The sequence below is a fragment of the Phalacrocorax carbo genome, chromosome 3, assembly GCF_963921805.1.
Source record: "Phalacrocorax carbo chromosome 3, bPhaCar2.1, whole genome shotgun sequence".
In the NCBI taxonomy this organism is placed as follows: Eukaryota; Metazoa; Chordata; class Aves; order Suliformes; family Phalacrocoracidae; genus Phalacrocorax; species Phalacrocorax carbo.
Genome location: NC_087515.1, coordinates 15,856,768 through 15,883,167, shown reverse-complemented (window position 1 = coordinate 15,883,167; position 26,400 = coordinate 15,856,768). Strand labels below are relative to the sequence as shown.

Genomic DNA, 26,400 nt, shown 5'->3' with positions numbered 1-26,400 from the left:
TGCAACTGCTGGTCAGCACTTCATTTATCTACTAACAGTCAGCATCTCTCTACTGCTTCTGACCCTTCAGGGCAGATGAGGACACAGAAGTTATTAAGCTAACTGGGTGCTAGACCTACTACAGCACATATCTGAAACTGGAACCAGCCAATCCACCTATGATGAAAACATGACTGATATGTGAGAGGAAGGCACAACTTCTCCACTATCAACCTTTACCTTAGATATATAAAGGGCTTTTAGCCTCTTTCCATTGAACATAACAGAACTATGAATTTCAGCTTGAAATTTAACTCTCCTTCAGCTCCTTATCTTCATCCTCCAACACACACCAGGCTGAGGAATGGAGTCATCACTCACCGGATAGGGTTCATATCTGGCCGGCTAGGTTTAGAAACAGCTTTGACAAACTTCTCCGCCAGCTGAATCCTGAATAAAAATGGAAGGGGAATCCAGCAATTTAGTGAGATCTTTGGCACAAGAGATAGGTAACAGTTTAATCAGTTATTCTGCTGAGACGCTTCAGTACACGCAGACTGCCACCACTGCTAGCCAAATGAGTACTGAGCAACACTTTTTTTCACCCTGCCCTCCCAGTTTAGTGCCCAGTGATACTGGCTCTTATCCATTAAGAATGGGTCTCCATAATGTTCCTCTGCAAGCCCATATGCTGCTGAACACATTGATTTATTGGCAGGTAAGTAGGACTGGTAGAGACATCATGCCCCTGAGGAAGGAAAGAGGGGCTCGTTACTTCTCCCTTAGCCAGTTATCAGCTACACTCATTCCTATTCCCAGGATGCTCAGTCTATCCAGACTGTGCCTGGCTCACTCCAGACTAAGAAAGAAACTAGACCTGCCCTCATAAACAGAGAAAGTACAGTTGGAAAAGGCTATATGCACTTCACTTCAGAGCAGGTTCATTCACAGTTCATCTTTATAGCAGTGTTTCAGCTGAATGCACTTGTCTCCCCACGCTCATCATTCTGCTTTTAGTGTGAGCACTGTTTCCCAGTCACTCCTATTCATGTACAAGAAAGAAGCTTCTCCAGACCCTACATACCTCTGGTTGAAATGCTGCTTTCGAACATCATTGCCATTCAGCACCAAGACATCAAGGATGTGGATGGCACTGATTTTTCGCTGGGCTTTCCCCTAGGGAGGGCAATACAGAGACTTACTACTCAGACTGTTGCTATTTCAGCTTTGATTTATAGCCTATTTTTTAATAGGACATCATGTTCTTCTAGCAAGAAAGCACCTTTCCAGCTATTAGAAACACACAAATTCCCCGCTGCCCATTGTACAGTAACATGCCATCCTCCAAGAACTCATGTATCTCATCTACATGGTTCTGTCTCAGGGGAGGGAGGGGGAGAGGGCAGGAGCACAGCTGCCATCACCAGCTCTCTGTGCCTTACCAGGTACCACAGCACAAAGCCCAGTGCACTACAGCATCCTCATCTGAGGATCTGATCTGCCAAACTCCCAGGCAGCAATACCTTACACTGTGAATATACCACAAGAATCTTCTTCCCAAGGCCTGCAATCACTACTGAGCAGTTATCTACCCATGGAGCCACAGAACACATTAAGTCATGTTGGCAATGTCATCTGCTGCTGCCCATAGGACAACAGCAGCATGTCAGGTCCAAAGTGTTTTCAAAACAATGTTAAAAGCTCATGCCTCTAGCACTGGACAGAAAGAAGGAACTTAATCCAAAATAGTTTCTCTAAAGATCATATAGAAAAAACCTTGCACCTGGCACAGATAGGACATTTATTCTGCAATATCTTATAGAGAATAGGCAAAACGGCTCATTATATTTGCAGCCACTTGGTAAGGGAGAAAATAGCCTCCTACCTCTCCTTTCAGCTCATGAACAATCTCCACAGAGAGAAGGGTATCTCGTGGCAGCTCAGTTTTCAAATCCAGCTTTGTCCAGCGATCTGACTGGCGACCATCCCAGGTGTAGATCTGTGATTTCTGTGTGTAGAAGGCAGAGTCAGATTCAGCCAAAACTTCATGAGGGCAGGGGTGGAGGAGAGACCTCTGACTAACTATAGAGCAGACCTCAGAGAATCTTTTTGTCCTAGGCTGTCACAGGCAGTTTCTTTGTCAGAAGTTTTAAAGAAGTACCTTAATCTCTACAGCAAATGAATAAAAACATACTGATTCTAATCTGCCAGTGACTTCATATTCACACAAAGTACCAGAAATAGAATGCCTATAGAACATGTTTAAAAGGACAGTGAAGATAATTAGAGACACTAGCAAGAGTACAGGTCTCTGTGTAGGCTGCAACTACAAAAACAGGGTTAATTAGTGTGAAAAGCAGTGAAGTCAGGTGAAAGAAACATAAAATAACTAGCAGTCTCAGGGACTGCTGATGGGGATCCTTTCTGGTCTTTAACAACAGGAAAGAATGGAATGAAACTGCAAGGCAGAATAGCAGCATTGAAATGAACCAGCAGAACTCCCAGACTGTTCTCAGCACTTACCCCTAGCCCCAAGAGGAACTTCTGCTCACTTCCAGACACCATACACCGGTAATCTAACACTTGGCGGATTTTCTCTAGTGTACTGGAATTCAGAGGAGTGGGTTTGTAACTGAAGGTATCAATGTCTGTGCCCTAAAAAGCAGTCAAAGTATGGAAAAGACAAATGAGACACAATACATCAATCGGTAGGTAAATGCAACTTCTACCTGAAACAATAATCCAGGACAAGCTTCTTCATCCCTTAATTCCTATGGGGAAAGTTCTACTTCTGTGAAAGGACTCGGAACAAGCTTCTGGGTAAAGTCTTACCTGGATCAGCTCAAAGAACTTGGACTTGGGATCTGAAGATGAAGGAGCAACACGAGCCTGATCAGGAATCTGGAAACAAATCCAAACAATTGATAATAAGTGTTATTTGGGATGTTCATAGGAACCTCTCTGGTTTCAATACATGACAGAACATCCCGCCCCCTGAAACTCCTGCTCTTAGGATTACAGTTGCTGGAGAGGTCATCTGGCAAATAAAAGATCTCACGTGTTTTGCAAATTTAATGTAGACATACCAAGTGTCACAGGAAGCAACAGGTAACTTCAGAAAGTTTCAGGCTAAATCTTTGATTTCATGCATGTTTCTATAAAATACTGTTTCATCAAAGACACACAATTAGCCTATGAAGCTGACTGCCATACCTATGGCCCTACTGCAGTCAAAAGCTCAGTAAGAAAGTACAGACTCATAAAACAAGACCTTTTGGAGAGCTCCGCTGCTTGGGAACTAGGTGCTGAGTTCACTCTATGTACGACGGAATATTCTCAACTGCAGCAAAGAAGCCTGCTCGGTTAAGTCATACACGATTAATCAGAAACATCCTGTTTGCTTACATAAACAACTTGAAACAGTCTCTGACTTTTCCACAGGACAACATATTAAGCCTCTGGCTAGAAAGTCCTATCTGTACTGCAGCTCCATTCTTGTTTCACCACAGTGAGGACACCTTCACAACCTCCCTGCCTGGCAGCTTACTTACCCCCCATAGCTGGAGACACTCCTTTCGGATTTCAGCTTGCCGTGGCTCAATCAGTGTCCTAGAGAAAGACAGCAGACTGTTAAGATGGTGAAACCTCCTTCCTCTTGCAGTATCACATGTCCCAGCCCTCTAAAACTCACATCTTTCAGTGTCTGTCTTGGGAATGACAAACACATGCTGTTCCTCAACGGGTTACACAAAAGAGGATGCTGCTTTCCCTTCCCACCCTCCGCCCATCTCCAATTCCCATGTTTAGCTTTGTTTCATGGTCTGCACTACTGATTAGCAGCCACCGCTCCATCCCATGAAAGTACCACTAGGCATTAATATTTTCAAGAAGTTATGTATTAGTATGAACTTATGCTAATCTCCAAGAGCTGGGTACCTAACCCTACTTACAAATGAAGACCTGCTGAAGGCCACACAAAAGAAAACTCAGCATCAATGTTAGGATTAACTCTAAGACAATTCCTGGCTACCACTCACTCAACTTCTACTACAAATTCTCTCTGAATGAGACATGAACAGAAAAGTCATGCCACAGAAACAGCTATACATTGCAATGACTTTAGGTTTACGCACAAAATTCACATCATAAGCTTTAGGTAAGGATAGGTATGTAGATTAGATGCTTTGAATTGCCCCTGGAAAATGGAGAGCTATGAACCACACCCAGCTTAGATTGTTACTGTGGAATTGAACATACCAGCTGGGAGTTACTTTTCTGCTTACATTTCTGCCAAGGAGCAGGCCCACTTATGGTAATCGGAAATAATGCAATGCATGGAAACAGTCTCAACAAGGGTGATAATAGACCATCAACTTCCAGGACTCCTCCAGCCATGCACAAGTTTCTGCAAATAACTCAGGCAGACACACTAACTGAGCTACCTAAAAGCACTATTCACTTTCCTGACTCCAAAGGCCAAGCCAAGTACTCGCTCAAATCAAGAATACATTAAACAACAGCAAAACCATTAATTTATAGCAGATTAATTCAGTCCTCATCAAAAGCCAGAAGAATATACTCACGTGTCTTGAACAAAGGCACGAATTTTGGCTAGTGCCTTTATCTGAACTTTGCAGTGGCTGAAAGAGACGACAAGTTTCAGTCAGGGAGCAAGTTAATCGCCAAGATCATTCTATTGTTCAAAACAAGAATGAGTGCTGGGACAACAGGAAGAAGCCAGTTTGATCCTCAGAGCAGTGATGGATCATTGCCAACAAGACTCAAAGTGACAGCAAGACCACTGGAAAGAACTAGGCAGTAGCATCCTTTCCTTTCTGCACAGTACTCAGAGGCCAAACAGTCTCTAACAGTATACAGCATCTCCCTCTGTACAGTGTCCCTCTGCTCTGCTAAGCCTCTCAGAGAGCAAAAGCAGAGCGGTGTAGCAGCATCAACAAGTACCTCCATGAGTGCAAGAAGCTACAGCTGAAAGCCATGTTGATTGCCTACAGCCAGCAACCCTCATTGGCCACGGGCACTCACTTTTCATTGGACTGGACAATGTAATCGCAGAAATCCTGGTCGCCTTTGATCACATTCAATGGGACGACAAGATTCACATCCAGATCAGAGTTGCGCAGCTGGTTGAGTCTGATGTTCACCATGAACAGATAGTCCCGCACGTCATCAATCCCAAGCTTTAATCCTTTGCATATCACGTACCTGCAGAGCAAGGCAGAGAGATCGTATGGATTCAGTCCTTCCACACAACCAACTTTCCTGCCACACTCCCTTTATCAGGACAGTTTGCTAAATCCCAGGAATTCTTTTCTCCTGGGTATTCCTAGGAAGGTCATTATACATTTTCTATGCTCTGGAAAGACTGGAAACCCCACTGATCTCCCTCAAGTAGTAAATCAATTCTGCTAAACTTAACAGGTACAACGATAACACACATAACATGCTCTAGCTTCATTGGAACCATAACTGTGTCACGCAAAATAGAATTTGTTATATATTTAGTTCCACTGCTTTCTCCCAAGAGGGTAATTCGGCAAATATCAACTTTACCTTGTCAAACGTCATAATTTGCTAAGCATCTAAAAAGTTTCCTCCTCCAAGACAGTTGCCAGTTGAGGCAGGTCACAGAGCTTCCACTAGACTTACCCAAATCCATTTATTACTGTATTTAGAGGACAGGTTTCTTTAGTAGTCCCTCAAGCACAAGATCCTCACCTCTCTGAGTTAGCAGGGCGGCTTGTCACAGGTTTAAAGATGCACACTCGCTCAAAGCAGCAATACAGCAGATAAACAAGTCCCACACTGAATGGAGTAAACAGGTCAAAGGTTTTGCAGACAAAATGTCCTCCTGGAAAAAAAAAAAAAAAAAAAAAAGAGAGAGAGAGGAAGCACACCGATACCAGGAGATTATAAGGAAAAAAGGACATACTAGTCATTTCAGTAACTTCATCTTCTGCAGAACTGGTAAGAGTGGTTTTGTAAAATTAAACAGCATCTAAAACACATACATAGCAGAAGCCAATGGGACTCCATGAACTCTCTTTCCCATATCTCTGCAGCAAAGAGAAAAGCATTTCCCTGACCAGGATCAAATCAGTATGTCAGTATGCATTCTATCTCACTAACAAGCCTTCTATCCACCCTCCTTCCTCCCATTCAGGCCCAAACTGTGCCCTATGGCATGGTAAGCAAGTTATGCAAAAGCCTCAACAGAAGAGGAGCTCTCGTAGGTGCAAGAAGAAACCTCAGGCTGGAGGAGAAAACTAACAGATGTTACCTAAACAGAATAACTCGCCACGTAGAAAGAAAAGTCTATGTCACCACTTGCCTTCAAACAAGATCTCCGATTTCCCCAACCAAAAAGCAGTTAGTCTTACAGAGCTATTATCTGCCCACACAGGAAAGACTTAAAGTTGCTCCTTTTACCATATCACATCTGAGACTAAGCAGATCATTGCCTCAGGTACTTTTAAACATAGGGCACAAGATAAACGATAACCTAATGAGCCTTTTTGTCTTCTGCCACAGTGCCAAATGCTAACTAAACTCAGGGGAAGAGAGGAGCCTTCAAAACCAGATAGAGTTGTCATGTCCATCATTTGGCAACAATGAGGTACAGCTAAGACAATGTGAGACATCGTCTTGTTCTGATCACAGACATGGCCAATTTAAAGGAGAAAAGCCAAAAGTTAGAAAGAAGGAAGAACCGGACAATCACCACACTGTTCCAACCAGCCTGCTACAATATTCAGGAAGCTGTTTGTCCAGCTAGTGCCATAAAACTCAGGTATACTGTCCAGTTATCACACTGGTGACCTTAGCCCAAGACAGCTACATAACATAACACATTGTAAGAGCTTTAAACTAATGCATTTTACCTCATGCTTTCAGTGAAAAGCAAAATAGACACAGATAATCTTATTTTTCTGCCACAGTTCTCTTAGCTTTGTGACAATCATCTCAGGATGTACGCATACAGACTCAATTCTGTGCAACTCAGCCTCACTGCAGAGCAGACTTCTTGGCATGTTAATAAAAATTGTACAGCATCCTTCTGCAATGCTACCCACAGCTTAGAGAAGGAGGAATATTCATGGATAAAACATACCTGTGCGAACAACGGACAGTGCTGTAAGGAACTGGCAAAGCATGAGCTGTTTGCTTAGAATTTCTTGCAGATTCTCCTGACCCTCCACTGAGAAACCCTGCAAAGCACATAGTGTATCATTAGTGTCTGCACAAAACCATTGGTTAGCAAAGGATTCTGTACAGCTAAATCATAGAATCACGATAATTTGTTTGTTTAAGATGAAAAACACTGCCACCAGGTAATTTAATGGCAAGCCTTGAAGAATTTCACATTTTAACTACAGAAACGTGCCAAATATCCTACGGTATACAGATTGAGGTATCATGTTTGGTCATTAGTGCAGGAAGAAAAATAAATGGACCAACCCCATCAGCCATTAAGAAATGCACTCCCTTGTGATCAGTATTGTCCAAAACAAAATTCCGGAAAGCAGTAATGTTCTCTGGCCGAGTGATGTCCCCATCTCCATCAATCCCTCCCTCTCCTAAGGGGAAAAGAGGAGACCATTACTAACATGTTTGCAAGTATGGACAAAAAAAATCAGTATGTGCAGGTGATCTATTGTATTAATCAACAGTCAGAAATTACACAGAGCTTGATAGGCAAATAAGCATTAACACATTCCCTTGTTTACCACCAAAGTTGCTTGTTATTTTAGGAAAGTTATATAAGAGTTCACGGTCAGGTGTCAAAAGTGGCAGTCAACAGGAGTCAGAGCAGTCGGGACTAAACAAAGCCGTATAATAAACATGCTCAAATGGTAAGTTGTACATTAGCCTCAGCAAAAGACAAATCATTCGGTGCCCTCCCCGGAGATGAGAACGGACTACATGACAACATAATAGTTTCATCCAAGTAGGAACAACACATAGCTGAAGCTACTAAAAATGTAAGGTTCAATCTCATTGCACAGCTCACCTATTAACAATGTTTTTACAGACAAGGCAAAATTATTTACACTGTGCACTGGCAACCTTCTACTAAGAATTCAAATCATTCCAAAGAAACACAATACTCTATTTCCAAACACAATGCAATCTGGAATTTAAAAACACAACCCCAAAAAACCCTGCAAACAAGTTTGTAAAGAGAGTAGGAAAAGGAAAATAGGGTCTGCGCACGAGTGTTCATACAGTTTTCCCATATGGCTCTTTTCAAAGAGAGATACGTTATCCCCCAGGTTGGTTGTCTTAGAAAGCTGATCTAAGGTGTATTCTAGAGCTCACGAGTTCTGACTTTGAAGAAGCCTGAACTTCTATTTGGTATTAGTCCCTATAAATCTTCTACAACTACAGCTTCTATTAACTGAACTGGAATACTAGAAAGCAGCAGAGATCAGGATGCATGACAGTGCTTTGATAAATAAATTCCTCATCAATCATCCTGTCAGTAAGTGAAGTGATGCTAGAATTTGTTACCATTCTTCACAACTGTCATGGTTTAACCAGCACCACAGAGCCTTCATTGCTTACTCGATCACTTCCCCCCACCTACCCTGTGGAATGGGGGATGAAAAAAGTTAACTCAAAACCAGCAGAACACAAATATCACAGCAGTTTGCCTCCTTCCCATCACTGGAAAAGAGTCTGTACCCATCTCACTAGACTTCATAGCGTAACAGACTGAAAGGGATCAAGAAAATGCATCAAAGTCATTGGGCTATTTATTTCTCCAGGTGTCTCTTCCTCTCCAGGAGAACACCAGTTTGCAGTGAGTTATGAAGATCCAAATGCTGCAGCCATTAGAACAATGTGTTCATCTGCCTTGCTGCCCCTGCCATGAACCTTCTCTTAAAGAGATCTAATCCTGAAGCACTAACCATTCTCTAAGAGTTCATAGTCAGATGTCAAAAGTGGCAGTCAACAGGAGTCAAGGGCGGGGAGGGGTGGGAAGGACAATAATGGAAAAGCAAACCACCTTCTCTACAAGACCATCATACTCAAGTTTCCTTCATACAGTCTGAAGTAAGAAGCAGAATACTACCAATCCTTGTATTTCCTTTCCTATTCCTAGAGGCTATGCATATATCAGCAAGCTTAACAAGCTACCATCCATGAGGTGAGATGCAGCACTTGTCTGCGTACACCTGCTTAGTCTGTCTCAAAGCAAGGTAATCCAAAGAAGTTTAAGCTAACATGTTTTAAAAGGCTCAGTCAGTCACAGTGATTCAGATACAGCCTCTAGCCCAAATCTGGTTTATTTATCTTTACTAAGAGCCTACAATCAATTTATCAAAGCAGAGCTAGGGAGGTCTGATATAGAAGCATACTGCCAGTCAGGCAAGTAATGTTTCTATCTCTGGCTCTGCTAACAGACCTTTGGGGAAGTCAGGGGGTTGGACAACCTCCCCTCTATAAGGACATGCTGAGAGAGCTGAGGTTGTTTAGCCTAGAGAAGGCTCCAGGGAGACTTTATAGCAGCCTTCCAGTACTTAAACGGGGCTTACACAAAAGATGGGGAGGGACTCTTTATCAGGGAGTGTAGAGATAGAACATGGAGTAGCTGTTTTAAAGTGAAAGAGGGTAGATTTAGATTAGATATTAGGAAGTTCTTTACTGTGAGGGTGGTGAGACACTGGAACAGGTTGCCCAGAGAAATTGTGGATGCCACCCCCACTCCCCAGAAGGCCAGACTGGATGAGGCTTTGAACAACCTGATCTAGCAGAAGGTGTCTCTGCCTACGGCAGGGGGAGTGGAACTAGATGGTTTTTAAGGTACCTTCCAACCCAAACCATTCTATAATTCTGCGATAAGTCATCTTATTCACTGTGTTTCAGGCTGACATCAGTGAAGTGGGAAAAATAGTGTAGCAATCTTAAAGGACTCTACAGTTTTCACATAAGCAAAGCACTCAAGTATCAATTATTACAATGGGACACATATTACCAGCGCAGATGGGAAGTAAGTGTGGAAACATGACTTGATATGCAAGCTCACCAATCTCAACCCCTTTGTCAGATGACAGCCCCCTTCTACTTTGCAAAATGGTTCCCTATAAACACGCTTCTCTTAGATTCCCATGCTGGTATCAATACTAGCCCCACTCTAGATACAGAGGCTGCAGCATAAGCAAAACCATCAGGTAATGCTCACACACGCACTACATACCATAATAAGGCTCAAAGAGCTCACTGGAAGCAGAATAGAAGTCCTCTAGTTTAAAATCATTTGGTCCTTTCAAGGTCATACCAAATCCTTTTGCATGCCACTTCCGCCTCCACAAGACATACTCAGAGAAGCCTCCAGGACCAGCACACACATCAGCAAAGTAGAGCAGCTCTGCATCTCGCTCCTTTATCAAGGGCCTCTGCAAAAGGAAATTGAGGAGATTCTACTGACCCAGTAACAGCTCCCATCAGCCAAACCAGAGACACTATAAACTGTACTAGTCAGCCAGAGAAGTCTCTTTCCAGCACTTGTTTTCTCAGCTAGGATCCCAAGGACTCTCCTTTCTCCCCACATTCTCCATTCTCTGAGAAAGCACTGCTGCTTGAAAGTTAAACAGAGGCCCTTACCCCATGGAAGTCCTTAGGGTTTGTAAACATGTAGTCAAACACATGGTCCATATTTGCCATCTTCATTGCAGCCCTGTGAACACATAAATAGGGAGCTATTAAGTTCCAACCTTAGCTCCTGAGGCTGAAAGTGGACATAAATGGGAAAGGGCCTACACTACCAAAAGTTCTGCAAACCTGTTCAGGAAGAAAACTCCACGGATCATCTCATAGGGGTTAGATCTTGTTCGGGCTCGACGCATTTCCTCTCCATCCAGCTCATCAAATACACTCTGCACAAACAGAAACAAAATTGAGCCAGACCTGGCACAGGCTTAATGGATAGGTAGGCATAAGCATTTCCTCTCCTCGTGCTTCTCTCTCCTTAGACAGCAAACTCACTGCAAGGTTTGGTTCACCAATACAGAATGTTTTTCCATCACAGCGATATTCACTCTTATTCCAAGCCATTCCAGTTCTCAAGCAAATTTAGTGACACTGAAGAATTCTGTACTTGTACCTCCAGAGCCTGATAACATGGTTAGCCACCTCAAAAGCAGTCACAGCCTACAGTCTTTCTCTCACACATACATACACACTCAAACCCTACTGCAATTTACAAGGGCATGATAAAACCTAGGAACGAAGATGGAGCACACAAGGAAAGAAAGTGAGCTTATCTCCTTAGCTTATTCAGGTCTTCAGCCTTTCAGTTGAACTAAGAAAGGGAGACTGTTTTCATTAATGTCTTTGAAGGCTGATGTGCAAAACAGGTTGCTGTACGGACAGTAACAACCAGGACGCTTGGTCACACTAGTGGCATGGAGGTAAAAGAGGATGTTCTGGGCTCCTGACTATCACCTAAGTAAACTACTCAATCCCCCTCAATCATTTATTACACTTGCTTCCCCAAAACTTCAGTTCCTCTCTAAAGAGGAGGACTCACCTTGCACTGCAGGACATTATGTAAAAGCTCTTCACTGCAGAACTCTGTTTCATCTTCAATTACCATCTTCCTCTGGAATAGGATGAGAACACAGATAATTAGCAAACATGGCATCAGTCATTTCAGAACGCAACATGTACCAGTGATGAAGGTTGCCAACCACATACTGGGCTCTATTAGCAAGAGCGTAGCCAGCAGACCAAGGAGTTATTCTCCCCTATTTGGCATCTTGAGACCACATGTGGAATACCAAATCCAGTTTGGCACTCCCCAACACAAGACAGACATACTGGAGCAAGCCCAGCAAAAGGGCCACCAAAATGACAAGGGTGCAGAAGTACCTGGTCTATGAGGAGAGACTAAGAAACAGTTTGTTCAAAATGGAGAACGGAAGAGCCTACTGCTGTAGACAAGTACCTAATATCAGGAAATAGAGAAGATTGATATAGACTCCTCTCAGAGGCAGACAGCAATAGGACAAGAAGCCCTGGACACAAGCTGCAACACAAAAAATGCTGAACAGCTATATAGAAATTTTCTTTTGCCAATGAAGTTAACAAGCACCGCAACAGATGCCTAAACAGGTTGCAAGACTTCCATCCATGGAGATACTCAAAACTCAACCAAACAAGACCTTGAGCAATCTGATCTGGTTGGACCTGATTTCAGCAGGAAGCTGCACCAGCAGTCTCCAGAGGTTCCCTAAAGCCTAGGTTATTCTATAACTCTTTGACGAGACGGAACTGGTAAGAAAGCAAGCATCAGTACAGGCAGTGGGGTACAGCAAATGACCAAACCCCTCTCCTGACACCAGCATGAGGTGTGCACAGGTTGACGACCTGTTACATCAGGTGGCTGAACTGCAGGAAACAGTTAAGAGGCTGCACAGTATTAGAGGAGCTGAGGCAGAGATAGACAGGTGGTGTCAGAATCTTGTTCCTGTGGCAGACAACTCTGAGAATGAGGCACTGTGGACGCTGGTTACTCACAGAAGCAGGATTCCACATCAGCCTGCACCCTCTGCCATCACAATCAGAAACAGATACGAAGCCTTAACGACTGAGGACACCCATGAGCAAGATCTGCAAAGTCCCCTGCAAGGGGAAACTGTACCAGCAACATACAGCGGACATAGTAAAAAGAAACAACGAGCGCTCGTGGTGGGTGACTCTCTGTTGAAGGGTTCTGAGGCACCCGTCTGCCGACCTGACAGGGAGTCACGAGAGGTATGCTGCCTTCCAGGAGCCAAGGTCCGAGACGTTGCCGAGAGGGTGCCACAACTCATCAGGAAAACAGAGTACTATCCACTACTACTATTTCATGTAGGCATGAACGACGCTGAGAGCCGTAACCTGGGTAAAATCAAGGAAGACTTCTGAGCCCTGGGGGAGCAAGTGAAAAACACTGGCACCCAGGTGATCTTCTCTTCCATTTTGCCAGTTCGAGGGAAGGGAGCAGCCAGAAACAGGCGCATAATGTATATCAACTCCTGGCTACGTGGCTGGTGCCACCGTCAGGGATTTGGCTTTTATGACAATGGGGCGCTCTTCAGTGACTACAACATGCTAGGGAGGGATGGAATCCATCTGTCTAAAAGGGGTAAGGGAATCTTCAGCAGTAGGCTGGCTAACTTGGTGAGGTGGGCTTTAAACTGAAGGACTTGGGGGTGGGATCCGTTGCAAAAATGCTCACACCAGCATGTCCAACAGGGGGGTAAGTCAGGCCAAGCAGTGTGGTGATAAAGGTTCCTTAGCTTTCTCCCAAGAGGTGAAACAGAACAGTAATCACCTCAAGTGTATGTATACAAATGCACACAGTCTAGGAAACAAACAGGAGGAGCTGGAGCTCCGTGCCCACTCAGAAGGGTATGACATCATAGGAGTAACTGAAACACGGTGGGACAACAAAAATGACTGGGGGATCGCAATGGACGGTTACAGGCTCTTTCGTAAGGACAGACGGGGTAGAAGAGGTGGAGGAGTTGCACTCTACATTAAGGGAAACTTCAAATGTATTGATGTCAACTATGGCGATTGTGACTGCTCTATCGAACGCCTCTGGGTTAAAGTCAAAGGGGTCGTCTCCAAGCAGGACCTCACAGTGGGCATCTGCTATCGATCTCCTAACCATGATGACGATGCCAATGAAGCGATATTTGGGGCACTAAAGCAAGCTTCTGGCCAACAGAACCTGGTCCTGATGGGTGACTTCAGCTACCCAGACACCTGCTGGAAGAACAATACGGCAGCTCGCATGTCATCCACCAAGTTCCTGGAGCGTAGAGAGGACTGTTACCCGATACAAATGTTAGGTGTGCCAACCAGCAGTGAGGCACTGCTGGACTTGCTATTCACAAACCAAGAAAGCCAGCTTTGTAATACCTCGGTTAGTGATAGCCTTGGCTGCAGTGACCACCATATTGTGGAGTTTGGGATCCTGCTGAGTGTGCTGAAGGTCAGCTCTAAGACAAGGGTTCTGGATTTTAGAAGAGCAATCTTCAGTTCACTCAGGGCTCAGCTGGGAGGGATTCCATGGGAAGCTTCCATGGAAGAGAAAGGAGCTAGTGAGCGCTGGGAGTTCTGCAAGAACTCTCGATTGGAAGCACAAAGCCAATTTATCCCCTACAAAGGAAAGGGAAGTAAGCGGAGCAAGAGGCCCCCATGGCTCAACCATGACCTCCTGGGTCTACTCAAATCCAAAAGGGAAGCATACCAGAGATGGAGAAGTGGAAGATTATCCATCGAGAGCTACAAGGGCACTGCCACAGCGTGCAGAGATGCAGTTAGGAAAGCAAAAGCCCAGCTTGAATTGAAACTGGCTGTAGATGTCAAAAATAACAAGAAACGTTTCTTCAGACATGTCAACCATAAGCACAAAAAGAAGGAAAACATAGGCCCACTGTTAAACAGAAAAGGAGAGTCAATCACCAACGACGCTGAAAAGGCAGAGGTCCTCAACACCTTCTTCACCTCTGCCTTCACCAGCACTGCTGGGTCCCAGGCTTTGGGAACAAAATTGCCGGTTGATCCAAACACCGACCCACCATCCGTGAAGGAAGAGTTAGTACGTGAATGACTACAGGAGCTTGACCCCTACAAATCAATGGGCCCTGACGCCCTCAACCTGAGGGGTTGAGAGAGCTGGCTGACATCATCGCAAGGCCACTCTCCATAATCTTTGAGAAGTCGTGGAGAACGAGGGATGTCCCAGAGGACTGGACGAAGGCAAGTGTTACCCCCATCTACAAGAAGGGCTCGAGGGAGGATCTGGGTAACTATAGGCCCATTAGCCTTACTTGAATCCCTGGGAAAGTTATGGAATGAATCCTCCTGAGGGCCATCACAAGTCAAATGAAGCACGTGATTGGGAAAAGCCAACATGGCTTCACTAAAGGCAGATCGTGCTTGACAAACCTGGTGGCCTTCTATGACAAAGGGACTTGCCTGGTTGACAGGGGGCGGGCAGTGGACATTGTCTACCTGGACTGCTCCAAGGCCTTTGATACGGTCCCCCCCAGTGTCCTCCTGGAGAAATTGATGTGTTATGGCCTAGACAAGTGGTCTGTGCAGCGGGTGGGGAACTGGCTGACAGGCCGCACCCAGAGGGTGGTGGTAAATAGCTCTTTCTCAAACTGGCAACCTGTCACAAGTGGAGTCCCCCAGGGATCAATACTGGGCCCAATGTTATTCAATATCTTCATAAGTGATCTGGATACCGGCATCAAGTGTAGCCTGATGAAGTTTGCGGATGGCACCAAATTGAGTGGGGAAGTAGGCACTCCAGAAGGGAGAGCTGCTCTGCAGGAAGATCTGGATAGGCTGGAGGAGTGGGCCAGTAAGAACCTTATGAAGTTCAACAAGGACAAGTGTAAGGTCGTGCACGCGGGAAAACATAATGCGGGAGTGCAGCACAGCGTGGGATCCACCTGGCTGGAGAGCAGCTCTGTGGAAAGGGACCTGGGGGTCCTGGTGGACAGGAAGCTCAACATGAATGAACAGTGTGTTACTGCGGCCAAGAAGGCCACCAGGATGCTGGGTTGCATCAAAAAGGGCATCACCAGCAGAGAGAAAGAAGTCATTATCCCACTCTACTCAGAGCTTGTCAGGCCACACCAGGAGTACTGGGTACAGTTCTGGTCCCCGCTCTACAAAAAGGATGTGGACAGGCTGGAAGGGGTCCAGGGAAGGGCCACCAAGATGATCAAAGGACTGGGAAGCCTGCCGTACGAGGATAGGCTGGGAGAGCTGGGTTTGTTCAGCCTTGAGAAAAGGAGGCTTAGAGGGGGTCTCATCACCGTGTACCAGTACTTAAGGGGTAGCTAAGAGGAGATGGAGACTCCCTTTTTACAAGGAGTCACACGGAGAGGACAAGGGGGAATGGACACAAGTTGCTCTTGGGGAGATTCCGACTGGACACAAGAGGGAAATTTTTCACAGTGAGGACAGTCAACCATTGGAATAATCTCCCCAGGGAAGTGGTTGACTCAGCCATGTTGGACACCTTCAAGAGTCGTCTGGACAGGGTGCTGGGCCATCTTGCCTAGACTGTGCTCTTCCTAGAAAGGTTGGACTAGATGGTCCCTGAGGTCCCTTCCAACCTGTGATCTGTCATTCTGTGAAACAGATGCCCAAACAGGTTGCAAGACTTCCATCCATGGAGATACTCAAAACTCAACCAAACAAGACCTTGAGCAATCTGGCTGGACCTGCTTTAAGCAGGAAGCTGCACCAGTAGTCTCCAGAGGTTCCCTCCAGCCTAGGTTATTCTATAACTCTCTTTGACAAGGCAAGTGTTTCAGGCGGAGTAGCCCTGCATCTTCTTAGGCCAGTAAGTACTGGGATCTAAAAAAATTACCTTCCCCACAGTCATCCACTCCTTCAGCTCCTGGGCATCAGGGATTTCTGTGGTACACTCCAGGCACCAGTCCACCTCCTCATAGGCACTGGGCTGCAAACAGAAGACATGGGAAGAGTCAGAGACATTTTGCTATCAGAAATGCAACAACTGATTGCTCCCAAAAATTTGCTTCCCAATCCTAGCATAAGGGGTTGTGCCATGACTTTAAGGCCAACCATATAGGTTTTTTTCTCCTATTCTAACACGTCTTATTTATTTGGATTAAGGAAAAAAAAAAAAAAAAAAAAGACCACTACCACCAAAAAAACCCCACACCCTTTCCATCTCATTAAAGTCTGATGAATAATCAAGACATAAAGCAAAAGCCTAGTACTCTCAAGGTACATTTTAGAGACATTGCAAGAGACAGCTGCCAAAAACTCATGCTTCCTGATGGTGCTTTGCACATCCTTTCTCCCAGTTCTTTCCAAAGGGCCCCCTCATTCCATAACTTATTTCAGGCTTCCAACAATTTTTATAATCTTGGGAAAGAATTGTTTTAGCAGTTAAGATCAAAGTGTGCCACTCCTCCACAAAGAGAGGCTGCCAAGCCTACTAACAACCTTCTTATATTTATTATAGTAGTATCATCCACAAGGGTTAACCATACATAACACTTAATTGCTGTGAAATGGCTGTAGAAGCACACTGCAGAATGAGACCTAAACCAGTGAGACTACAGAGTGGGTCCCAAATCCGTGGCTCTCAAGGAATAACCTTTGATACTATTTCCACCTGCTGAAAACAATTCAAGGAAAGGAGAGTGAAGTACTAGAACGTGCACCATATACGACTTGATAAGCATTGTTTGACTTACAATGGCTGGGATCTTCTGGCTTACTCTCCAGCTGTGAGATCCCTAGGATTTGATGCTGTGGTTTTTTTTTTTTCCATTTTAAATACAACATACAGCAGCTATTTCTCACTAAATAATATCAAAACTGGGCTTTACTTTCCTGACAACATCTAATCTATTTCCCAATTTTCTTCTCTGTTGAAGAGCTTGACGAGACACAGGAATAGAACATCCAAGTGCTTTATTTGGGACTATTCAACACACCCAGAAAAGATTTTTTTAAAAATTACCTATACAGGCATGGGAAATGACACACAAAAAAATGGTAAACCCAAAAAAGCTCGATAACAATTTTCAATCACATTCACTACTGCAAACTTCGTAACAAATCCTACAGACCACAGCAACAACCCGTCTGAAATTAATTTTGTGCCAGAACATTAATACATGTGACAGAAAACCAGTTTTTCCATGCTATTCTGGGACAAAGTAAGGCATGAATCTACCCAGCAGAGCTACTTGATTGGTAGCCGGTTGTATCAGGCAACACTAAACATCATTCCCAGAGGGCAAATCCTGAACACAGCAAAAAAAGATTCAAAATAGGAAGTACTTACCTCTGGCTCATCCTGCCAATCAATATTAAGCTCCCCATCAAATCCTTTGAGGGTCAGCCCAAAGCCTCTCCTTCCCTTCTGATTGGAGGCCTCAACAATATCCTTCCTGCCTTGGCCATATTTTCCCAGACCTTCTCCTTCCCGGAAGCCCATCTTGGCCTAAAAAGAAAGCAAAGGGAGCATACTGAGGCAAATGGACTTGAGTTTATGTACTACTACTGAGATCAAAGACTAGTAGGGAAAATGACACATGACCCTGAAGTGACTTGAAGGCACTGAGCATTTTTAATCTCAGTTGTGGGTTTCAGGACTTAATACTGAGTTCACTTCACTGAGACAGGATGCAAAAGAACTAGATCTAAAGAATGACATTTGAAAAGACAGCAAATTACAAAAGGTTCAGTAATGCAGGAACAGCCTGCTCAGAGGCAGAAGCAGCGAGGACCCTGGAGCTATTCATCACTGTGTTCAGTGAACATGGAAGGTTCCTAAAACAAAAGGTCCTGGCACAGGATAAAAAATTCATGTTATGATGATATTCTTTGTTGTGAACATGCAGTCACATACATTTCAAGCATCAGTTAAAACTTCACCTAAAACTCAGAGGAGGAATGCAAGACACTGCTCCTGAAACACATTCCCATCTCTTAGGTTAAAAGAAACACGTTCATTAACTGCTACTTTTTCATGCTTTTGTCTTCATAAATTTTAGCAACAAGAGAACAACAATAAAAAGCATGAATGCAGTGAATTTCACTCCCTCCTGTATTCAACTACAAGACAGTATGTAAATAAAGAACTTAATCCTTAAGTTTCACTTTGAATAAATAAATTATCCATATAGTCCCTCCTGTAAAAAGTAACAAAACCATTGTTTATTACCAATCAGTATGAGAAACAGAACAAGAGTATGAAAAAGGTTTTATACAAAGGTACATGGTGTTTTCCCTTTGCTACCTGGCTCTGAATCAGACTTTGAAATATGTACACCAAACACGACAGCCACTGAACCTGTTACACACTGATTTTCTGAGGACAGAATTGTGAACATCTAGTAATCAAGGACTATTACTTTTATTTACCTCATGCTACCAAATCGTTCAACCAGACTTGATATCACATCAATCTTTATATACAAATTTATGAGGCCTTTCAAACAAAAGCCTCATGAATTCCATAGTAAAAGGTCCTACGCTGTGGTGATTGAAAGCACATATCCCATTTGGCTCAGGAGAGAACTCTCCAAGTGAAAGATAGTCTTGTGCTAGTATCAGAAAACTGCATCCCAGTGCCAAAAATGCACGTGGACAGATTCTGAATGATCAGCAACAGGATTTATCTACAGAGAGGCACAATCAGCAACTATCAGCCTCCGGATCCCATTGAGTTTTGAATTCAGCAAGAGATGAACATTCCTCTTCCATGTAGAGGTATGATCCTGCTGTCAGCAGCATTGCACCTACTTGAGAGGCAGTATCTCCCTGTTCCCACCCCTAGCAGCAACTAGCACTTCCCAGCTTCTAGTAAAAGACTGAACTTCTGACTTGGCAAAGGCAGGTACAAGCAGGCCTACTGCCACGGAAAGACTGCCGACCCCTGCTCCTGTGAGTACAGCACCAGCACATAACAAAAGGAGACCTGAATTCAGTCCCCCATTAAGTCTCAAACTTCCTGTCGCATTTCAAGTAAAACACAACTATACATCTCATCTTCTCTGCTGCCCTTGGAAATAACATTTTTGTTTCTCTGTTATCAAGAACAGACATTCTTTCAGGATTATAAGATACTTGTGATACCACAGTGACAAAGTTTGCTAAGGAGATAAGTCTGCATGCACCAAAAGAGACTCCTCTTCTCTATAGCCTACTATTGCCTTTAAACTCAGGAACAAGTTGCCAAATTTAGGGCTGCATCAATGACAGAAAATAATTTTCTTAGAACTTCCTAAAAGTACTTTATTCCCCATAGTAACACTGTGCAATCATGGGGCTGGAGATCACCTTCAAAGTTTAGTTGTCGCATTTGTTACAACTCCCTGCCTTTCCAAGGAATTTCTGGCCTTACATAAAGCAGAGTGGCACTACTTAAAAGAAAAAGAAATACCTTAATAATTAAGGGTAATAATTCTACAAGGGTATGCCAGCCAGCCTCCAAGAACAAACAAATTAATGTCAATCACAGGACCAATTAAGGCTTTTCTTACAAGGCATTTGTTAACTCAAGCATTGCAAAATAACACATGGTAGGACTCTTTTTGAAGCTCAGCAAACTGCCTGACCCAGAGACTTTTCCCTTCACATTCACCTCCCTGCTCCTAGATCCTGAACATGAATCAACTTTCTTTTTTAACAGATCCTCTTCAACCAAGCTCTCTCAGTCTTCCCCAATTGCTCAGTAGCTGGCTCAAAGAAGCAGAGAACCCTGCTACATGAAGGATCAGAATCAAAATCTCTTAAAGAAGATTGAACTTTTCACTTTGCTGTCACCAGGTCTTAATACTTTGGTCCAAAACTATTTTGACCTACCATGAGCTTTTGGGAGACACTGTTATACATTGAGTAGCGAGATGAAGTACCCTCCACAAGAGAGTCTTGTTTGAATTCATTGCTGAAGACTGGTCTTTTTTCATCATTCTCACTGTCAGACCCACTGCTACTACTGGAAGACTCTGAAAACAAACAAAAAAAAGTAAGAAAAATGAGTATGAAAATAAGAAAATGGAAGAAAGACATCTCAATAATCACAATAAGAACTATACAGGATGACTCATTAAATACTCTTAACACACATAGCGAGGATGCTTCAGTATCTCAAACATGCTACAGGAAGCATGCAGATGTAATATAAAATACCCCATGGAACCAACATCTGGTTACCTGCCCCTCTGTCTCAAGGATGCACACATCCTTTCTGATCCAATGGATTCCAGGCCCCTCAAAGGGCCAGGCAAACCCCATTACAGCAGCAGAGCAGACCACAGCATGACCACGATAGTACACTGTGGCGTGCCTGACCTTTGCAATGATCCTGAGGAGCTGAGAAAGTTCACAGAGATTTTTCTCCCAATAACAATGACAATTACTGACACCTTGATAAAACATACTGGATTTTCCTCAGTCTCCTGCCTAACTACAGGTGTAAATGCATCCTTAGCTTAACCAAAAATCCACATCAAGTACACAGGTATCTACCAAATGGCCAACACTGCAGAAAAAAAAGTGTTGAATTCTTTAGTCCCCATATTAAACTTCAGTTTGACTCCACTACCCACCTCAGTAGCAAGAATCCACAAGTTCACTATAGCAAATGAGACAGTTTTTCACCTCTAGAGTTTACTGATGCGTACAAACCCAAGGAAAGATAATGCCAGAAGACCCCAATCTAGTTTAAAAAGACGAAGGTTTGAGGAAGAAGTTCGTCAAGTCAATGGTCCAATCAAAATATGTACCACCACACAGAGCAAGCACTCAAAATAAACTTTTGTCACCTGAAACTGATGCAGCAGAGCCCTCACTGGCACCAGACAATTATGTTCTCTCTATTCCCAGTTCCACCCTGGGATCTACTTGGGAAAAACCTAGGTCTGTATGATCTGCATAGTCCTCTCTGTTGCTCTACAGCTGAGATGCCCAAACCTATTTGCTCTGGGCTGGATGTAACCACGATGTAGCCCAGAAGGCCAACTGCAACCCGGGCTGCATCAAAAGAATTGTGGCCAGCAGGTTGAGGGAGGTAATTCTGCCCCTCTGCTCTGGTGAGATGCCACCTGGAGTACTGCATCCAGCTCTGGAGGCTTCAGCACAGGAAAGACATGGACCTGTTGGAATGGGTCCAGAGGAGGGCCACAAAAGTGATCCAAGGGCTGGAGCAGCTCTCCTGTGAGAAAGGCTGAGAGAGCTGGGGTTGTTCAGCCTGGAGAAGAGAAGGCTGCAGGGAGACCTTACTGCAGCCTTTCAGTACTTAAAAGGTGCTTATAAGAAAGGTGGGGACAAACTTTTTAGCAGGGCCTGTTGTGATAGGACAAGGGGTAATGGTTTTAAACTAAAAGAGGGTAGATTCAGACTAGATAAGGAAGAGTTTTTTTACAGTGAGGGTGGTGAAACACTGGAACATGTTGCCCAGAGAGGTGGCAGATGCCCCATCCCTGAAAACATTCAAGGTCAGGTTGAGTCGGGCTCTGAGCAACCTGATCTAGTTGAAGATGTCCTGCCTCACTGCAGGGGGGTTGGACTAGATGGCCTCTAAAGGTCCTTCCAACCCAAACCATTCTATGATTCGTTTGTCTTATGGCCTGCTCTGTACCAGGTGGGTAGCAAGGGAGGCCCTACAACCCACCAAGTCCTTCCGCTTCTCCTGTGGTAGTGTCACTATGAGGATGGAGCAATGGCACAAATTTCCTTCCTGAAATTTGCTGAGCACCTTATTAGTCATACTACAGTTAATGCTGTGGGGCAGGCCCTACAGACAACGGTATGAGCAATCCACAGCAGGCACAGCCATGCTCTTCATTGGACCTCTGCTTCTTGAGCCTCCCTTGTTTGCTGAGTGCTAGAAATCATTCTATGCTACTTCATACAACTAGGAGAAGTTGAACTACATAAGTTGCCCCGAGATAATCCAGAAAACTGTTAACAGAGTTCATCTTTTTCTGTTTATCACTTAGAAGTAATTATTTAGCTCCACAGAAGTGTTGAAAAAGAAACATCATAATCACCTAGAAAGGAGGACTGAATTTCTCCTATGTTTTTCTGATTTAAGAAAAAAAAACACAGATTATTTCTCTCTCTACTCACAGATCTCTGTATTTTCCTGTTACAGAAAACTGAGCATCAGTGAAGTAACAGGAAACAACTGGATAATTAGTAAAGAAAGGCCATTACAAGAAAGTGAAGTGAAAATGAAAGACACCATAATGAAATACACTACTGTAGTTAAAATCCTTTCAATGTGTGCTCAACCCTTGTTGCTGGACTATCAGCTTTTAAGATTCAGGACTTGTGTCCCCACATAACTGCTATGCTACAGTTTTACAGTATCAGCCTCTGAGGCTTTCAGCTCAAGACAAGGATGGCTATGGTTTAAGTTGTGTTTGCAATATTACATACCCATCTTGGTTTTCAAACGTCTGTCACACAAGCTACATTTCTCTTTCCTTCACAAAGTTCTTGGATATGAACAGGATCACAAAGGATTTTGCTTTAGGGACAGTTACTACTCTCTGTTTCTCCAATACAGATCTTCAATTAACTTGCTGCCTGCCTTTGAGCTACGTCTTATTTTCCAGAGGCTCACAATGTGCCTCAAACACAACACCCACTACATAAATCTCAAGAAAATCCCTTCATAACTCTTCTTGCTTTTAACATTTACTAGGCTGTGCTCAGCCGAGATCAGATCTCATATCACTTTCTCTCCCCAACCTTCTTTCTTTAATCAGAAACCACCGTGGGTATAACAGACTACTAAACAGTTAACCCTATCCAAAACGTTGTCCTTCAACTGTTGTCCTCCCAGCTTATTTCTTAAACATTAAGACTCACAGCCTATTTTGACCCATATATGAACTCAAAATGGAAATCAAGAGAAAAAAAAAATAAAATATTGGTTTGAATTTTTCTGTTCAGCCCTGAGTGCACAGCGCATTCCCTACCCCAGCTCTCACATGCTGCACCTCTAACCACCTCACTCACCTCCAGCCTTGCCAGACAGGTCCACACACCATACCCTGTCACTACAACTACTCCCAAACTGATCCACTCATCTTCCATACACATCCCCTTTCATTTACACAAGGTGTGTTCAGGCCCTTTTCACTAACGCTTTATGACCATGGGAAATCTGAAGACCCAAAAGTAGCAGGCATGACCATGGGGCAACCTGAAGCAGCATCCCAGGAGCGTGTGAAGTGCCCTGCAACAGCGATACCAGTTGTGTAGGGCACTTGCCTAATCTTTGGTATGCCCCAAGCTCCAAATAAGTAAGCACACTCGAACTTGAAAAAAAGCGGACAATTAATTTATTTAACTCTGAAACAGTTTTTCTTTCTGAAACCAAACACCTGTGAGGGGAGCTCTCACAACTCCCCTCTCCCCCCAGAAATCCCACTGAGCCAGGAAAAGAGATGGCACTACAATGTAGGGGCCCCAATCAACCTGCCCTTTGATTCATCTCAATATCTCCCATGTGCAAAAAATGTGGTAAGATTACTGACTTCTTTTATTTTTTAAACAATGAGGGATCATGATGTTTCTTTAAGGCACAACACCCACAACTCCTCACTACTGGAAGTTTCCAAAACAGAAAATTAAAAGATTAATGCTGCTCATATACTACAAGAATCTTTACACTTTGGACCATGCACTTATGTACTTCAAGTTCTATTTCCTACGTCTCAATTCATACAATTCCAAGACCAAACTGTTCACATAAGATTTTAAAAGAGCTTAAAAAAAATTCACACCAATCCAAGTTTGTGAACAGAAATAATGCAATTTTTCTCCTAAAGAAAGAGTATGCCCTTAAAGTTCAGGCTATCAATTAGGAATTGGGAGATGTGGGTTTAATTCCCAGTTATTATTTAGATTCCCTGCAGCAGCGTATTCCTTATCTCCAACCTTACCTTGAGTAGTACGATTACTAAACTGAGTTTCGTCATCTGAAGTAGAACTGAGAGTCAACCCCAAATCTTCTATCCTCTTCTGCTTCTTTTGGGGGCTGCTAAATTCAGGTTCTGTCCTCCTCTTCATTTTTGCTGAAAGAGATGATCACACTTGGTAAATATTAAGCAAATTAACTTTCTCCTGCATGCTGAAAGGTAAGGTGCAGCAGCATGGCAGCGTAGACCATTTTATGGACTATTCAGTATTATACTTCTCAACTTAAGTTTGCTCTAGGTAAAAGTATTGCCTCCTTTTAAACCTACCTTTTTCAATAGCTAGTCTAACCAAACAAACAAGAAATCTACACAGAAACTTCCCTATTACCGATTACTTGAATTTCAAATAATTTCTACAACCTACTTACCATTAATGCTAGCAGATGAAGACAACTCAGACGTCAATACTTAGGTAACTTAAATATATGACAGTTGCTTACTAGTATTGAATCAAAGATTCATTTTATCCAAACACTCCAAAATATGAGGAAATAAGACCAATCCAACAGAGAACACACAAGGCGGAACCTATTTCTCACAAGAGACTGAGGACCTCTGACCTCACCTCTGCAAATATTAATTAATAAAAGAGCTTTCTTACATTACTTCAATAGCAAAACTTTATTAAATATGCGTGCCTAAGGTGGGGGCTGTTTGTGTTTTTCACCAGCTATCACTGGCAAGATATCAAGTTTCTGGATGTGGCCAATAAAGTTTACATAAACCCAGAAAAAGGATTAACTCTTAAAATGGAGTTAATAGAAGCCAGCTGGGAAGGCCTGCAGAGGACAAGGTCCAAGGAACAGGAAAGCAGGTGAAAATTAAAAAGGCACAGATGCCTAGAGCAGTACCTAATCCTCCCTGCTATTGATAAAAAGCAATAAAAACCTATCGGTGTTTATTATCCTACACAGGAACGCTGGGCTAGAAAAGATTCCCCAGGTCACCGATTTGAACCCTCTGTTATCCAACCTATTCCCACAAACATATCCAGGACACCTTAAGACCAATTCCTTTACTCTCCCCCACGACTCTGACTGCAAAATCACCCCACGAGTTCACTGCGCTATGGCTAGGACACCTTTTCACTTCCACCAGATGTTCGCCTACAGACAACTCATACTCATCTACTCCTGTGTCAGTTCAGCAGGTTTTTTTTCCCCTCACTTGCTCATCTCTAACGAACTGAGAGCAATTTTCTGTTTCTTCTGAGATACCCTCTTACTCGGCTGACACACTCCTACTTCGCCAGCTCCCCCTGAAGACCCCCACCCTCCCAACCCACCCCACTAAGGGTCCCTTCTTGGTGCATCCGTCTTCCTGCTCGATTCCGACCTGCGCCGAGCGAGCCCGAGCTCAGCAGCACCCCGGCCCCCGGGGGAGCAACCCCACGACCCCCGCTCACGGCCCCAGCCCTCCCCGCTCCGAGGCCGCAGCCCGCGGGCCGCTCCGCCGCCGGCCTCCCGCTTACGAGGGTGAATCCCGGAAGCCCCCCGGTACCGGAGGCGGCGCAAACCGGCGGCGGGCCGAGGCGCGGCCCCCCCCCAGCCCCGGGCTGGCAGGCAGGCAGCCGGCGGGAGCTGCGGCGGCCGCCCGCGGCACCCACACCGGCGCGGCGGGACCGGGGCCCGCGGCACGGCTCTGCCGGAGCAGGCGGCACTCACACGAGAGGGGAGGGGAGGGGAGAGGGTGGCGGTGGGGCGCGGGCAGGCGGGCCGGCTCCGGACGGCTCCGTGTCCCGAGGGCCCGGCGGGGGCGGGGGGGGGAACGCCGGACACACACACGGGCCCGTTCCTGCCCCGCCACCGGCGGTTTCGTTTCCCCGCTCGGAGGCGCCGCCGTCACCGCCCCCGCCCCGCCCCGCCCCCTCCCCCGGGTCCTCCCCGGCCCGCCGGCGCGCGACAGT

The 26,400-nt window shown here is 44.5% G+C and overlaps 1 protein-coding gene across 3 annotated transcripts in view; it reads right to left on the bottom strand.

Annotated features, from left to right (window-relative positions):
• CMTR1 (cap methyltransferase 1) overlaps positions 1-26,379 on the bottom strand; it is a 33,716-nt gene extending 7,337 nt beyond the window's left edge. The window contains exons 1-20 of one of the 3 annotated variants that reach the window (XM_064445999.1): positions 25,966-26,379; positions 24,459-24,590; positions 20,365-20,507; positions 17,840-17,998; positions 16,385-16,477; positions 11,531-11,602; positions 10,783-10,877; positions 10,606-10,678; positions 10,199-10,397; positions 7,456-7,574; positions 7,109-7,205; positions 5,716-5,848; positions 5,023-5,202; positions 4,563-4,619; positions 3,531-3,588; positions 2,812-2,880; positions 2,503-2,634; positions 1,865-1,987; positions 1,064-1,155; positions 361-429 (exon numbers count right to left, since the gene is read on the bottom strand). In XM_064445999.1, the coding sequence (XP_064302069.1) occupies positions 361-429; positions 1,064-1,155; positions 1,865-1,987; positions 2,503-2,634; positions 2,812-2,880; positions 3,531-3,588; positions 4,563-4,619; positions 5,023-5,202; positions 5,716-5,848; positions 7,109-7,205; positions 7,456-7,574; positions 10,199-10,397; positions 10,606-10,678; positions 10,783-10,877; positions 11,531-11,602; positions 16,385-16,477; positions 17,840-17,998; positions 20,365-20,507; positions 24,459-24,585 (2,090 nt within the window). In that variant the 5' untranslated portion in view covers positions 24,586-24,590; positions 25,966-26,379. Of the gene's footprint in view, positions 1-360; positions 430-1,063; positions 1,156-1,864; positions 1,988-2,502; positions 2,635-2,811; positions 2,881-3,530; positions 3,589-4,562; positions 4,620-5,022; positions 5,203-5,715; positions 5,849-7,108; positions 7,206-7,455; positions 7,575-10,198; positions 10,398-10,605; positions 10,679-10,782; positions 10,878-11,530; positions 11,603-16,384; positions 16,478-17,839; positions 17,999-20,364; positions 20,508-24,458; positions 24,591-24,862; positions 25,769-25,965 lie in introns of those variants that run through there. The other 2 variants (XM_064445998.1, XM_064446000.1) reach the window with 2 other exon arrangements.
• Positions 26,380-26,400: the final 21 nt, after the last annotated feature.